Source organism: Scomber japonicus, chromosome 20 (assembly GCF_027409825.1).
Source record: "Scomber japonicus isolate fScoJap1 chromosome 20, fScoJap1.pri, whole genome shotgun sequence".
In the NCBI taxonomy this organism is placed as follows: Eukaryota; Metazoa; Chordata; class Actinopteri; order Scombriformes; family Scombridae; genus Scomber; species Scomber japonicus.
Genome location: NC_070597.1, coordinates 19007916 through 19023835, shown reverse-complemented (window position 1 = coordinate 19023835; position 15920 = coordinate 19007916). Strand labels below are relative to the sequence as shown.

At 41.2% G+C, this 15920-nt stretch overlaps 1 protein-coding gene across 4 annotated transcripts; it reads left to right on the top strand.

Moving 5' to 3' along the window:
- The first annotated feature begins 245 nt into the window (after positions 1-245).
- tom1l2 (target of myb1 like 2 membrane trafficking protein) lies at positions 246-13502 on the top strand. Of its 4 annotated transcripts, none has more exons than XM_053341803.1 (15): positions 246-314; positions 717-801; positions 1551-1629; positions 1967-2116; positions 3473-3607; positions 3713-3859; positions 4705-4821; positions 5002-5135; positions 5284-5335; positions 7386-7554; positions 7722-7848; positions 8319-8391; positions 9305-9364; positions 10463-10499; positions 10683-13502. In XM_053341803.1, exons 1-15 carry the CDS (start codon positions 263-265, stop codon positions 10829-10831), a joined length of 1566 nt encoding a protein of 521 aa, XP_053197778.1. In that variant the 5' UTR covers positions 246-262; the 3' UTR covers positions 10832-13502. The 4 variants fall into 4 exon arrangements, with proteins under 4 accessions (XP_053197778.1, XP_053197777.1, XP_053197780.1 ...); XM_053341802.1 differs by having other exon boundaries at positions 8316-8391; XM_053341805.1 differs by lacking the exon at positions 9305-9364.
- The last annotated feature ends 2418 nt before the right edge of the window (positions 13503-15920 follow it).

Below are 15920 nucleotides of genomic sequence, written 5' to 3'. Positions count from 1 at the left end.
GTCTGTTATTATTAATTAACATGTAAACATACAGACATACAGTCATAAAACATCAATTTGAGTTTTATTGTTGCAACCTTTGGAGCCTTTTATTTACAATCGTCCAACTCTCATGACGGGTGTTGCAGCTGTCCAATCACGCTAAAGGTCAGGATTTCTTGACCAATCACATTGCTCTGTGGGTGGGACTTGCTGGACGTTTCCTCATGTATCATCATCATCATCCCAGTTCCATGGACTGACTTGTTTGTTGTCGAGCAAGATGGAGTTCCTATTGGGAAATCCTTACAGTACCCCAGTGGGGCATTGCATCGGTACGTAACTATACATTTCAGAAACGACACTGCGTGCAGATACTATGTATATATGTCCTGAAAATGTATGTAATCCGTGCGGTGAGTCATTTACGGGCTAACGTCCCTGAACCATTAGCCGCCTAGCTAAGGAGGAGTTACGGTAACATCTGCTGTCATTGTGCTGGCGTTACGTTAACACACCAAAACGTTGTTTTCTGTAATTTTCAACACTCGGGTTAACGGGAAAAAACATTAACCAACTCAATTATGTATAGCTGAAAGGATGACTAACGTTAGCTTAGTTAGCTAGCCACCAGTCATCGTCTCCTTATTCACTCCAGTCGCTTGTGTTTTACTGAGACATCTTCATATTATACATTATATATATTTTCTCAGTTATCTTACATGTGTATGTTTCAGAGAGAGCCACCGATGGCTCCCTGCAAAGCGAAGACTGGACCCTCAACATGGAAATATGTGACATCATCAATGAAACAGAGGATGGGTGAATATCCATACAATGTTATTGATTAACTCTCTCTCATTGGTACTGGTTTGATCCTGCCTTCCTTGTCCCTGTGCTATTTACATAAAGCATTGCTGCAGCATGCTTTATTTAGAAGTCATTCATTTCCCTCTTTTCTTCTTTATCTGTGTCATACTGAGAGAAGAAGCCCAGTTCCGGCTGTTTGAGGTGGATTTATGCAAGGCCTCCTTGCTTATCTCATTGCTCCATTTACCTTGTACTGTATGTTTAAGCTGGTGTGTGTGTGTGTGAAGTCCAGGTCTTGTTTGATTAGTAGGTTGTAAACTACTGTAGGTGGGTCAAGTCTAGCACGCTGCACTGTCTGCATAGGAGTAATCTATAAAAAGACTATTCTTTTTTTTTTGTCTCAGGGGGATGTAAGAAGTGTCACACCCATACCGTTGAGGCTGCTTTGATCTGTCAAAAGTAGTCAAAGAACTTAAATGTTAATTATTACCATACCTTACAATAGAAGTATGCCGATGTCTATGCAGAGATTGTGAAAAGTCAGAGAATCATTAACAAAAGGTTGCAACTGGTATTCAGGTTTTTGTGTCCAAATGGCAATGCCACCCAAAATGCTCCTCAAAGCTCTCAGTCATTAAGTTCTTGGCAATTGTGTTTGTTCTGCTTGAAAGGTCTTATCAGTCCATTTAAAAGCTGTAATGCTGTGCTGTGCATGAAACGTGTGTCTTTACTTGTGTGTGTCTGTGTGTGTGTGTGTGCAGGCCAAAAGATGCCATTAGAGCAGTGAAGAAGAGGCTGAATGGCAACAGGAACTATAGGGAAGTGATGTTGGCTCTAACGGTGAGTTGAAGAGGGCGAATGTATGTTACATGTTACATCCATAAATATGTTTTTTATATAGCCTAGTTCTCCTAATATCACAATCAGAGGTTGCATTTGTCATAAAATATGTTTTGTTTTTTCTCTCTCATGTAATGGAGTATTACTGCATGCAGAGTGAATCATTCATGGCCAACTCAGTCTGATGCTATCTCATAGTTTGTTTGTGTGCATTTATAGAAACTTTGTAATTCAAAACTCAACAAAAGCCTTAATAACATGACTGCAGCAGGATTTTGTGTTTTCTTTCCCAAGCATTTGCATAACCTCACATTCATTTCCTCTCTGCATCCGCCAGGTCCTGGAGACTTGTGTGAAGAACTGTGGCCATCGGTTTCATTCTCTGGTCACCAGCAGGGACTTTGTTGATGGCGTACTTGTTAAAATTATCTCTCCTAAAAACAACCCACCTACAATCGTTCAGGATAAAGTGCTCGCCCTGATTCAGGTAAGATAACAATACAGCTGCGTGCCCCCGAAGTATGTTATTAGAGCAGTGAGTGTGTGATATGAACCTTACTGAATCTTTAGATAATCCTTTTAGTGTACTATACAACAATGCTTTTACCTCTGTGTGAGAAAAGTGGTGTTTTTGATTGAGTCATTTAGTGAAAGAGGCGCAGTGAGCTTTGCAGCATAGGTGTTTATTACAGCATTTGTGGCTGTGCAACAGTCCAGGAGGTGACCTATCATCCCCAGGCAGAGCCTCAGGTAAAGTACAGTGACTCCAGGGCTTGAGCCTGGAGCAGCTCTCGTTACCTGCCGCAGCTCAGGTAACCTTGCAAGGCTCATGTGGGCTGCTCTTATTTCCACCAGGGGAACCACGTGACTACTGCTCCAGCATGGATCCGTGTAGAGAGAGAGAGAGAGAGAGAGAGAGAGAGAGAGAGAGAGAGAGAGAGAGAGAGAGAGAGAGAGAGAGAGAGAGAGAGAGAGAGAGAGAGAGAGAGAGAGAGAGAGAGAGAGAGAGAGAGAGAGAGAGAGAGAGAGAGAGAGAGAGAGAGAGAGAGAGAGAGAGAGAGAGAGAGAGAGAGAGAGAGGCATAGCTGTGAGGGAGAAGGGAGAATATAATAGTTTCTTGTTTGTCCGGTCATTAGACAAACAAGTTTGCGACAGTGAGGTCAGCATGGAAAATTGTGTGGGAAAACGTATCAAGCAACACTCCCTTCTCACAACAGCTAGAGTGGGATTTTAATACCCAGTTTGGCAACAGACTGCGGTTGTGTTGTACAGTTTCCTAACCGCCGGTTTCATGAATCAGGGTTTTTTTTGTGAATAAAACTCAGAATCTCTTCACATTTGTAATTTTGACCCAAGATCTTATCAGCTGATGAAGTAATGCTGCAATGTCAGATAAGTCCCAGGTTTTAATGTGTATACTTAGATACATACTATGTATTCTAATCCAGTTCTTGCTATCCTCGGCTCAAGCATTGGCTTGACGTTGTTTTCAGGCACACTTAAACCAAAATGATGCTGTTTTTGTGGCTGAGGAGAACACTTTTGGATCAAGAGCCCAAGTTAGCCTCAAAGTCTGTGTGCACTTGTTTTTCAAAAGTGTGTCATGTGTTTGGGCTGCTATAATGGCTCAGTCTAGCTTTAGCTTTCCCACTGCTATGAGAGACAGGCCAAGAGCTTTGTGGTATTCAAGGCAAACAAACAGAAATGATCAGAGAACGGCGCTCTTTTTACTATTCTGGCATCCGTCGTTGTGTTTGCTGTATCAGCCCTCCCTGTACCCGTTGTTTTTTCCACTCTCTCCCTCTCTTTTGTTTAACCCTTTTCTTGCTCTCCTTTCTCCAAGGCGTGGGCTGATGCATTCAGGAGCAGCCCGGACCTCACAGGTGTGGTCCAAATCTATGAGGAGCTCAAGAGAAAAGGCATCGAGTTCCCCATGTCAGAGTTGGAGACCCTTTCGCCTATACACACACCTCAGCGGGTAGGGGGGGGTCATCATATTAAGTAGCTGTGTTGGAAGAAAAACATAGTGTGACTAGCTTGCAGTCTGATTTGTCACTTTTTGGTCTGTCTCTGCTGCTTCTAGTCAGCAACTGCTCCAGAGGGAGACTCCACCCTACATAAATACGCCACTACTACCCAGCCCGCACCACAGGCTGTCCTGCCAGCCTACACCGCTCCTCAGGTTCCCAACATTCATGCCTCCGGATCCATCAATCCTACACCCGAACAGGTACAATCCCACTCCCATTAAGACGCTTAAGCGAAACAGTCGGATTCAAATATACACACAACCTGTAGCAACCTGAAGCTCCTTTTTAGATTACAGGTGTCTTCTCTGGTGCCGTGCCAGTCAGACTGATGTTTTGTGCCACCTGTACAAACAAACCTAAGAAAATGATTACACTTTAGAGTTTGAATATGCTGCTGCATGTATGAGCAGTGCAATGTCAGCATCAAGCCACAGTAGCTCAGGTATCCCCTTCGTCAACAGAAGCTATCATGTTCCAGATATGCTCATGTTAAAGAATTATAACCAGATGTTATTAGTATTTTTCATTCCATTGAATAGTCAGTGTTAAGGTTAGGTCGAGGTCGCTGTGACTTCGCATTCCCTCCCGTCCTCACGCCAACGCCATATCTCAGGAACGCCTGGAAGGAATTTTAATCAGATTTGAGAAAAAACCTCAACTTGGACTCAAGGATGAACTGATTAGATTTTGGTGTACTTCTAGTTTACTTCTGTTTGCGTGCTAGCTCATTTTTGTGCACTCTCAATCACCACATGCATTATGTTGTTACGTGCGTCAACTCAAATCCTATCGTAGCTTATTGTATTGTACATTTTGTTTCCCCCTCCTTTTTATAGAAATCCATGGATATGTATTTTTTCATCAGGCGGTGGTCAGGTTTAGTTGAGTCAGTTAGTGGAGGCTTCCATGTTCCCCCTGTGCAAATGCAATTATCCCTGATGTGGATCCATGTCCTGAGCAATACTGTTGGCTACAAATTAGATTATATTCTACACCAGCTGCCCTTATAATAGACTAACTGTTGATTCATCTCTCTGTTGTCCAGATTTGTCGGCTGCGCAGTGAGTTGGACATTGTGCGTGGAAACACTAAGGTGATGTCAGAGATGTTGACCGAGATGGTTCCAGGACAGGAGGACGCTTCAGACTATGAGTTACTACAGGCAAGGAACCACTCTTGTTTAAGTGTGTGTGTGTGTGTGTGTGTGTGTGTGTGTGTGTGTGTGTGTGTGTGAGTGAATGAACATATATTTTTTTTTTAAACTATGAGGACAAAAGTAACCTGAGAGCATTACGGATATACATGTTTTTATGAACTGTGTGTGTGTGTGTGTGTGTTTTAGGAGCTGAATAGGACTTGCAGAGCCATGCAGCAGAGGATAATGGAGCTCATCTCCTGCGTTTCTAATGAGGCAGTGACCGAGGAGCTGCTGCATGTCAACGACGACCTCAATAACATCTTCTTACGCTACGAAAGGTCAAAACACACTGACAAATATACTCATCTTTAGGAGGGGAAAACATACACACATTCAAATTCTTTTTTTCATGAATGTTTGCACAAATTTGAGTAGATAAACTAAAGTGTTTTTTTGCTCTACCATGTCGTCCTCTCTTTGCCTCAGGTATGAGAGGTTTAGGTCTGGAAGGTCTACAGCTCAGAGTGTCAACAATGGGGTGAGTCAGCAGTTAGTACCTCAGGTAGTGAAACACCCTATGTTTACATCACACTGTAAAATCCCTGGATTACCTGTCTGAACCTTCTTAGCTTTTTTTTTTTTTTTGTGCTCACGTTTTCTCATTATTTGATGTCGGTGTCGGTAGTGTGGACTTGCATGTCGCATAACGAGTCGGGCTTAACAATGTCTTTCAAGAGCTGTGATCTTGATCTGTCAATGATTAACCTGGTTTTCATGCTTAATTAAATGGAAATCCAGCAAAGAAACACACTGCCATCATAAAAATGCAAAGCAAACATTCCTTATTTTCTTTTTTGTCATTCATCTCACACACTGACACGAATTCATTCTTCTTCAATACAATCAGAACAGGTCTGTTGCATTGAAGTCCTGTCCAGTAGGGGGAAACATTGACTATGACAACACAAAAGTCAATGCAAAACACAAAAGCCTTTTCCATTTTGGGAAGTGCTGGAATTGAGCTGATTGTATTCATAGACGGACTTGTGTTGCGTATGCCAGAATGAGATACAATCACCAGTCCAGTCACAGCTTTGGAACGAGCTAAGTGGCGCGCTCTAAAAGGGTGCCTTAGCAGTCATCAGCTAGAAGAGCAGACAAGCATTGCTGGAAGCTTTTGCATCAGTCCATATTTACTTCTATAATCCCTTTGACTGTTCATATAACAGATGTCCCCTCGCTGTTTTATGTTTGTCTTTCTTCATTCTAAAGTCCATCACTGCCTTGCAATGATTCAAACCAATCTGTCAATAACAAAAATAAAGAGATAAAAATGTCCACAACAACTTTTATCAGCAGCTACACTCTAATTCTCAGTTTCATTTACGTCACGCTTGCAGCTGCTTAGAGAGCCTTCATAGCTTTCATGCCTTTCATCAGTTTCCTGTTGGTTCCGTTCATTAATTCTGTATATTTTTACATTTTCTTAAATAAACCCACTTTTTTTAATGATGATTAAAATCTAATGAGGAATCAGATGAAAAGCATGAATCTGTTGGAACATTTTTACTTCTTTGTTGGGTTTTATATTAATTGGGCATGGTGTGTCTCCCATAGTTACCATGCCATGACATTGAGTCCCTGCACAGGCATGTTAATGGTATTCACTGTCTCTTCCTTTCTGTTCTTTTCTGTTTCTGTGGCTAGCTGAGACAGGCAAGTATGAAAATATTACCAGCCTCTGTAACTGACCAGTATGACCCGGTGATGTATTCTGACCCCAAAGCGACTGTCGAAACATGGCTAAATAATATGGGCTGTGCCTCCTCCAGTATCTTTCACTCCATATGGCATGTTTTGACTATGCAGCCCCCCCCCCACCCAAACGGCCAATGACATGATGAATCTGGAGGTAGACTGACAGTGATGTAACCTTACCATGGCACTAAAGTGAATGTGTCCCAAGAATCACAGTCATGTTGTTTTTGCATCATCTCAAACAGTCAGGGTTTGGGATTTGCAAAATAATCTTGATGGAGAAACTCCTCAAGAGCCAAAAGATTCAATCTTCCCTCCTCCTTCCCTGCTGTATTTCTACCTTCTTAAGGGGGGGGATTTATTTTTTATCTGTATGAATCGTCGACCCTCGAGGGCACATCTGTGGTAACTGACAACGCTACCAAGAAGTTTCTCCAGTTTTCTAAAAGTGAATACATAATGTGGAACCTTCGGACCCCCTTAAGAAACAGTTTTCCCAAAAAGTTGCATTATTTGCTGCTCTCCACAATCACAAGACATTTTCATGCTTTCCTGAAGCTAACCAACAAGTTTGTCACTCTTAACACACATGTCTTTATGTCTTTTATTTAAACCACCTGTTTTGTGTTGTGTTTTTTGTGTTTTTTTGTATTTTTTTCTAAATACAGTCAGGTAACTATATACTGTATAACCCTGCCTCTCCTTAGCCGTCCCACGAACAGGATTAGCTTTGCTGCTCATGAGCCACAAACCCTACTGTATATCCCTCTGTCAGCTCCTACATGACAGGACAGCTATAGTTAGGTATCTCATCACTCCTTCTCCACCAGGTCCTGAGTGAGGCTACAGAGGACAACCTCATAGACCTGGGCCCAGGCTCCCCTGCGGTGGTCAGCAACATGCACAACGCAGCTCCGACCAACTTGTACTCAAACGTCACAGCCCCTGCAGCGAGGCCCTCCTCTCCAGCCACCTTGGCCTCCCGCCTGGCCGGACTTGGTATGCATCTCCTATGTCAGATATGAGCCAAGTGTTGTGCCACTCTAAGTCTTCACAACCTCAACAAGCCTCTTTTTACGCAATTGTAAACTCTCTCAAGGGTTACGAAATGTCCATCATTGTAATGTTGCATGGCAACTTCATCAAGTGTGTTTCATTTCCTCCAGACGTGGGTGCAGACAGTGTGAGTAGTACTTTGAGCTCTCTGCCCAGCTGTAAGCCTCCACCTGCACAGGACGACTTTGATGTGTTCGCCCAAACCAGGACCGGAGCTGTGTCTGAACCACAGAAGACGTAAGCAGGACCTGAACAATACTGGATTTCTGGGGCAGAGTAAAAAAAAAAAAAAAAAAGTACCAATATTGATTATATTGGTCAATAATCTTATAGATCCAGAATATATACATACATGCTCATTCTTTGCAATGATCCCTCAAATGTGGTTATAAAACACTTGACAAAGACATGTTTTACAGTTTAACAATAAACTTTATATAAAATGACATGGGTGCAGTAAAACAGTAACCTTTTAACTATAAATTCAAAAATACATAGAACAAAAAAAACATGCATGTATATATTAAACTTGCATTAAGAAAAGGATCAAATATACATACATGTAAAATGCAGCTGACTGATATATTGATTAGGCTTTGGACTTAAGGATGCTTAAGGCTTCTTTTTTTCACTGTAAACCATATTGTTATTTTTTGAAGGATTTTGATGGTTTTCTAACATCTCATTCTCACATCTTATTTCAGCAGTACAGCAGAGGACGTCAATACTGCTGCTAGCCTTCCTCCCACTCTGGATGTCCCACAGCCAGCTGCAGGAGCGGTAAGTCTCCACAACACAGGCTGTTATGTCCAGTGTGGGCTATAATATAGAGTCCATGTTGTCACTCAGAGAACGTTTTGAGCGTGTGTGTGTGTGTGTGTGCGCGTTGTGCAAGCGGGCTGTACCATGAAGCAGATATTTACTCACATGCTTTGACTTGTGCTGCCGGATGCTACTAATCTTGAATAGAGGAAACAAGTTGAAAATGAGCTGATTTTTGTTTAGAAGTGAGCCTGGAGGCTGGAGGCTACATTTCCAACACAGTTAGTGCTTCTGCTTGATGTTGATGATGAGTTTTTAGTTGCTTAACCATTATTGGCTTCTTTTCATGCATTACTAATAATACTGGAATAGATTTTTGTCTCATCGGCTGCAGTGAGTGTGGCTTTATTATAACCATATTCTACACAGCTTACTACACTGAACTGTCATGAAGGTAGAGAAATAAACGCTAACCCTTAGCAAGCTGCCATCCACTTAATGAAAACTCCACCCCCCCCCCCCCCCCCAATATGCTAGGTGTCAGTGGGCTGTGAGACTCAGCGGTCAATTTAACAAAGCTCTTAACTAGTTCTGCTTGGTGTCGCTTGATGAAGCAACTTCCTGCTTTTCGCTGTCAGATATGATGCTTGCTTATCTTCACCAGCATCACACAGCATCCCCCAGCAGCATGGCGTTATGTGTTAATGTGTTTAAGTGTGACTTGAGGTTCTTCCTCTACAACTTTGTCATTCCAACACATTGATTTGCCTTCTCATTTCAGTTATTTATTTGCTTTTCTTAACTTGCATTTGAGTTCACACTTAAGTTCACTGAAGTCATATTTTCTGTTGTGTTTGGGGCTTGTTTTTTTTTGTTTTTTTTGTTTGTTTTTTGTGGCTTTTCTGCCGGCGGTCTCGATGTTGCCCCCTAGGGTGTCGGAGGCCAGTCCTCTGTCATGGATGACATAGAGGAGTGGCTGTGTACTGATGTGGTGAGCCCATCATGATTTTTTATTTCTGCCTGCAGTTCTTCCTCTCTCCTTCCCTTTCCACTCTGTTTTATCCCTTTATATTAAAATGGTGTTTCAAACCAGAAAGTAACATTTGTTTCACATCGTGTTTCTTCACTCTTTCATCAACCACGTCTTATTATCCTAGTTTAATCTAAGGTTACTAACAGTGTGTTGTGGGGACAAACTGACTTACAGTATTATGATGACAATTTGTAAAAATGAGCATGAGGTTTTGAATGTGTCCATAATCTCTGGTACGGAACGGAACATCAGAGAGGACGTGACTGTATCCTTCCGTCGGCTTTGGCAAACAAGAGATTCTTCTAGTTTTAGCTTTGTTCAATTTTATCATATTTTTGAGCTCTATACTTATACGGAAATATCTTGATGCATGATTGACAGTTTAAAAACTCCTTCATTTATCTTATACTGGCCCTTTATGCAGCACCTCAGTTCAGCCTCTGTCTAAAACAGACCGTTATAGCTCCTATCACTTGAAGGCCTCCCTTCTTTTTCATTGTTTACTCAAAATGTCAACATCTCAAATACATCCGTACGTGTTTGAGCCAAACTCTGATCTGAAATATACAAATGGACAATGTGAATAACTTGTTGAATCACATTTGTGCATTTCTACATATCTTCACCTTAGGTTTTAGAACTTTTACCATATTAAAATAGACTTCTGACATTATTATAGATGTTTTATGTATTATGTATATTACTTCCCCTTCAGCGTAGAATCCGTCTAAATGTATGTTGAGTTGGTATACATCATGTCAGTTCATGCTCATTTTATACAAACGTGTGAGTGGATTATTGTGTTGGATTATTGAGTGGTGATGTATATCTGCTTTAGTTGGGAAATTCCTGGTGTATTATTAACTGCACAGTTAAGGGTGAGCAGTATTAACAGGCGAGTGGTTTCCTTGTTAACAATTATACCTGACTGGTGAGTACACAGTGCAGCTGTGGGTGGTTTGCACAGGAATTATGGTTTGCGGTGGTTTGCAGTTTGCATCACATGTTGCGAAGTCGACTCCAGAGATGTGAAACGTTGTCTTTGTTCTTTAACAGAAAGGAGATGAAGGCGAGGAAGGCGTGACAAGTGAAGGTAAGATGACTTAAAGGTGCTCTGTGGTGTTTTTGGCCACTAGTAGCGTAACTGTACATAAACATCACTGTTGGTTTTTTTTACAAGAGAATTCCTTCCTTACCTTAATTCCCCTTTCAATGTCCTGTCCTCTCAAATTCACATTCCCTTCCCCTCCTTTTTGTTTTTCTCGTTTTTACCCAGAGTTCGACAAGTTCCTCGAGGAGAGAGCCAAAGCTGCAGAGATGGCCCCCACCCTACCGTCGCCCCCCAGTGGCGAGCCGGTTGCAGCGCAGGAAACCCCAAACCGCAAGAAGCCAGACAGGCCGGAGGACGCTCTGTTCGCCATGTAGACCTTTCACCTTTTGACCCTCCGACCCCCAGCCGAAGACCCGACCAGCTGAGCAGCATCACACCCGAGGACAGACTGACCTGACACAAAAAAAAAACACATCCACCCTCCGCTCTGATCGCTCCATCACAACGCTATTCAGCTACACTACAGAGATTTGTACATGCTGTCCTTTGTAAAAAAGAAAAAAAGGGAATCATTCATGTTCTCCGTTAACTTCTCGCTAGACAAAAGGGAAAACCTGACAAATGGTCTATTTTGATACGCCACCGAACGATGGACGACCCCCCCCCCCTCACCACCTCCCTCCCACATGATGACCAGTGTCAGAGACAATGAGGCCGCCTGCTTGTTCCCTCTTCTTTGCGTGTGAAGAATTGTCCCTCAGCCTGTTGTGGACTGCAGAGCTTCATGTTGCAGCTAATCCTACGAAATACGATGTAGAGTTTTATAAAAGAGGCGCCCCTCTGACCCTGTCAGAAATAGGATATATACATTTCTAATCCAAGCCCTCAAAGCATGCATTAACACCACCAACCGTGATCATTTAAGTTTTTACTATTAAAGAAGCCCTAACAGATGCATTTACGGTTGCTATTGCAGAATTGCTAATTATAGGCAGAATGAGCATACCTACAAGGATATTTGTTTTCGGTGTTTTGTATCCCTTTGCAAGTCAGTCTAAGTTGAATTGTAAATCTGTAAATGACAAATGTCAAGCTGTGTGTATATTTAAGCTACGTATGTATGAAAGAGATGTTGATTTAATGGAGATTTGTTTTGAAAAAAAAGGGGTTTTTGGAACGGGCTCATGTTCCCAGCTGCTTTGACAATAGGGATGTACCTCACTGCGTTCTGCTTCCTCACAAGAAAAAAAAGAGAAAACAAGCACCTGATTATTGACAAAAACTCACTTTTAAAAAGATGAAGGGAATTTAGTTTTTATCGTCGGCGTAATTGCACACACACACTAATAACCGTATACTTAAATCTGCATTCTCACGCTGTAGATTCCTCTTTAACAAACTCAACTGCAGATCTTTGATGATAAGTTGATCACAGTGAATTTTCCTGAGATTATTTTGATGAGATTTTATTCGCCTAAAGCTGCTGCAGTTGGTCTTAACTCCTTCTGCTGAACTATACTGTCTAATTATTGTTGTTTGTGTGATCATCTTTATGCTGAAGATAGATACAAATATATTTTTGTGTCATTGAATGAGTTGGCAGGGAGCCAGAGGTAGCTGAAGAGACATGCTGTCATCAGTCAGTGACTGTAGGATTTTAACTCATGTTTGAGTAGCTCGTGCTGTACCTTTTCAGTTTTGCGGACCAAGTTTTTTCTTTTATTTTGGATGCGGATAGAGGGAAAAAAAAAAGCTGAGAATGTGAACAGACTAGATAGCTGAATTGTTTGTATGTAATCCGGCCCTATCTTTAACACATCTTTACATCCAGGGACATGATGAGAATTCAATATCACACTACGAAAGCTGTTTGCACATGATTTTTTTTTTTTTTTTTTTTTTTTTGTGTGCAGCTCTCCTTTATTTCTCCACTCTGACACCTTCGAAGGCCTGACCTTTCAGTACGACATTTGTTTTTCCCCGAAACGAGCTCGCCGCCACCGCAGACACAGCGCTTACAAATGAGACATTTTACTCTTTGACAGTAATAAATGCAACATGTTACACAATCACGACAAGCTTCAAACAAGCGTGCACTTTGACAGTCGCGTTTCAACTTGTACTGTAAAGGACGAACACTTAACCAGCTGTAATTTAATGAGAGATGTTTGGTAATATTTGAGCAGAGGTGTAGAAATAATTTATTCAACGCTTTTCTTTTCTTTCTTTTTTTTGTGTTCTCTTTCTTCAGATCAGTATTTTAAATTGTTTTATTGTAAGGAAAGTGGGGAAGTTGTCATAAAGGTGTGTGTTTTAAGTGTGTTTCTGTTTTATACATTACTGCTGGTTAATGTACCTTATTTGTTATGTTTATTGGATTTGTGGATTTATAAGGGCAGATCACTGATTGTGAGAAACAGATGAACTGTAGCTCTAAGAGAATCACACCATTAATCTCATGAAGGATACTTTTTTTTTTAATAGATCCCTCATAAGTTTATGGACTGACTAGCACATGACAAACCAGACATGATCTTACTTTCTGACACTTTTTTTTCGACAAAGCATCAACATTGCACATTTGAAGGGAAACGTCCTTTCTCCTTCTGTTTCCTTGTTTTTAGTGTTCGACGTGTGTGTGTGTGTGTGTGTGTGTCTGTGTGTGTCAGCTGTTGCGTAACGGAATCGTTTTATCTCTCCGTCAATTAAAAAAAAAAGAAAGAAGATATGCATTTTAAAAAACCCACGTTGTCACTCTCACTCTTTGATACCGCCCAGCATCAGCCTGGTTCGTTTCAATGTGAGCTCTCATCAGCGTTTCTGTAACTGTATCTCAGCACACTGGAGAGTCATCTCAGAGCTGTTTTGCAGAGGAACAGTGTGTTTCTTTGTATGTCACTGGATTATATGAAAAGAGATGCTGATAAGGGAGGCTGTGCTGTGTGATCCCTACTCTCTCCTGAGTTGCCTCATCCCTCATTTCTCTTTGTGTTGTTTGACTTCTGCATGAACTCTTAATAAAACATTGGCAGTGTGTGATCCGCATCCTGTGTTTTTGTCTCTTTTTTTAATTCATATTATTATTATTGATAATGTGCACACTTTTAGGAATCAAACCTTTCTCCTTGCCACACCATCCATGTTCATATGGTAATAAGCTGAAGCTGACCTGTAGTAAACCCTCTCTATTTACCTTGCCAACCACCCTCCACCGCTCCCTCCGCCTCCCTCTGGAGGCCCGTGGGCCCCACACCAGGGGCTTCCCCATTGGTCGTCTGGAATCGCCTCATCCCACAACATGGCCCCTCACATTCAGACCCAGTCACTGGAGCGTTTTCCCGGTCAAAAAGAAAGAGGGGTGTGTCGGATTATAGCAGACTGGAACACACTAGAGTACAGGATCCACGTTTGACTCAACATGTGTCGTTCTGACATGAGTAACTGCTTCATTTCAAATCTACAGTGTATTGTACAACAGCGCTGCTGGTGGATTGTTTCTTTTGAAAGGTAAATGGATGCTTTTGTGGTTTTTAGAAATTTGATCAGTGAAGTAATATTGGTGACTTTTAAAAAAAATGTATTTATGTTAAATTTCTGGAGGGAAAAAACATTAAAATGTGGCATTAAATAAAAAAAACATCCTGATTTGTGAGTAGCTGAAGCACCATGTGCTGCTTGATGCTGTGAGATTGTGTATTGTTACTCTTTGTATGGCAACGTGCCACAATAATGAGCTACATGTGTCGATAGTGACTGCTGATGATGCAGTTACACGATCATCTGGACTGAATCTAAATTCAACGAAGCCTAGCTGTGGCAGTTATCCCCTTTAAAGACAAATCAGACACATTATAGTCATATTTAACAAGCAGCATGTTAACATCATTACATCTGTTGCAGAAGCCTGAGTGAATGGAGCCGTTTCATTGCCACAGGATTGATGGAGGCTCTCTGAGAAACAGAAATATGGAGGATCCACGTTTTCTCAGGCCTCACTCCCCACATTAATACCCCACCCTGGTGTTTGTGATTCCCCTCTCCATATGCAGTGAGTTAGCACACCCTGGTGGTTGGACAGTGGTGCCAGAGTTCATGTAAGTGGAAAAAGCTCACCACCCAACAACTTGACCCATCCAGACGTCTGAGTACATAGTGGTAACCGCTCTAAGGGAGCAGGCTCAACAGAAAATATAACTACTATCAAAGAAAACACACGAATCCCCATAAACATCTATCTGCCAAATGTATCAGGTGTGAATGAAATCCCTGGCCGGAGCTGTGGTGCATTGTAGTTGCATTGCATGTTATGTTGACACAGTGCAATGTTCCTGCTTTGCAACACAGAACGTGGTCATAACACAACTCAACCGCAAGCATCAACAAGTATGACTGAAGCATAATCATAATTTTGTACAACTGATATTATCATCTTATCTTGACTGTAGGATTTTGGGGGAAATTGCGGCTGTTCCTCAGCTGCAGTGATGCTGTAAACCTCTAAGATATTCAGATAATGGATGTACTGAAGTGTATAGTATTCAAATGACAGGAATAAGAGTGCTTTAACAGTGTGTTCTGATACTTTGCATCACATTTGTTAATACTAAGGTAAATTATGGAAGTTTACCTCAGGAAATAAGGGAATTCACATGCATGCATTCATAAGCATGTAACTACTCTTTAGGTTTTCTACAGGAGAACAGTGGAAAGAGGCTTCCCACACAGGTCAGTGAAAATACTCCATTAAGTGCAAAACAATGAGACAGACACTACATTTCATGAATAATGCAGAAAATATATTCCCACACACACATTGAGCATATTAACTTCTATCAACTTTTTGTATTTGAAGGATTGCTTCTTTCAGACTACTTTCAGGTAACCATATTGAAGGTGTGTATAGACATATATGTCATTATAATTTCTGCATATATTTCTTAGACATGTAGAACACCTGATACTTTTCAATTGTCCTCTGAATATCTCCTTTCATTTTCATTATTGCAAATATTTCAAGATATGTCTACATTTTTTGCAATCAGCTAATAAAAGTGTTTGGTATTGACACACACGTCAGTACCAAACACTTTAATTGCCATTTCTGCCTGTCAAGGACTCATTACACTATTTAAAATGTCTATTACATCACATAACAAAAAATGCAGGCCAACCTGGCTCTTCTCCTGCAATAAATAAATAGTACACTTTTTAAGATTACTTCAGTTGGCAGTCCAATATATTCATATCTGAGGCCTACTTTACTGGATTACATTACACAAGTTGCAAAGTTCTTGTTTTGCCTTTTTCTCTGAGTGTAAAATCATGGGCCAGAAGGTCAAATTGTGACCCTCCAGTGTAAAAAAGTGTAAAGGTGGCATGTTTACCAAATGAGAACTGACAAATTTAAACAGATTTCTGGCAGATTTCTGAGTTATATTTTCATTTGAATGTCAAGCCCTTTCC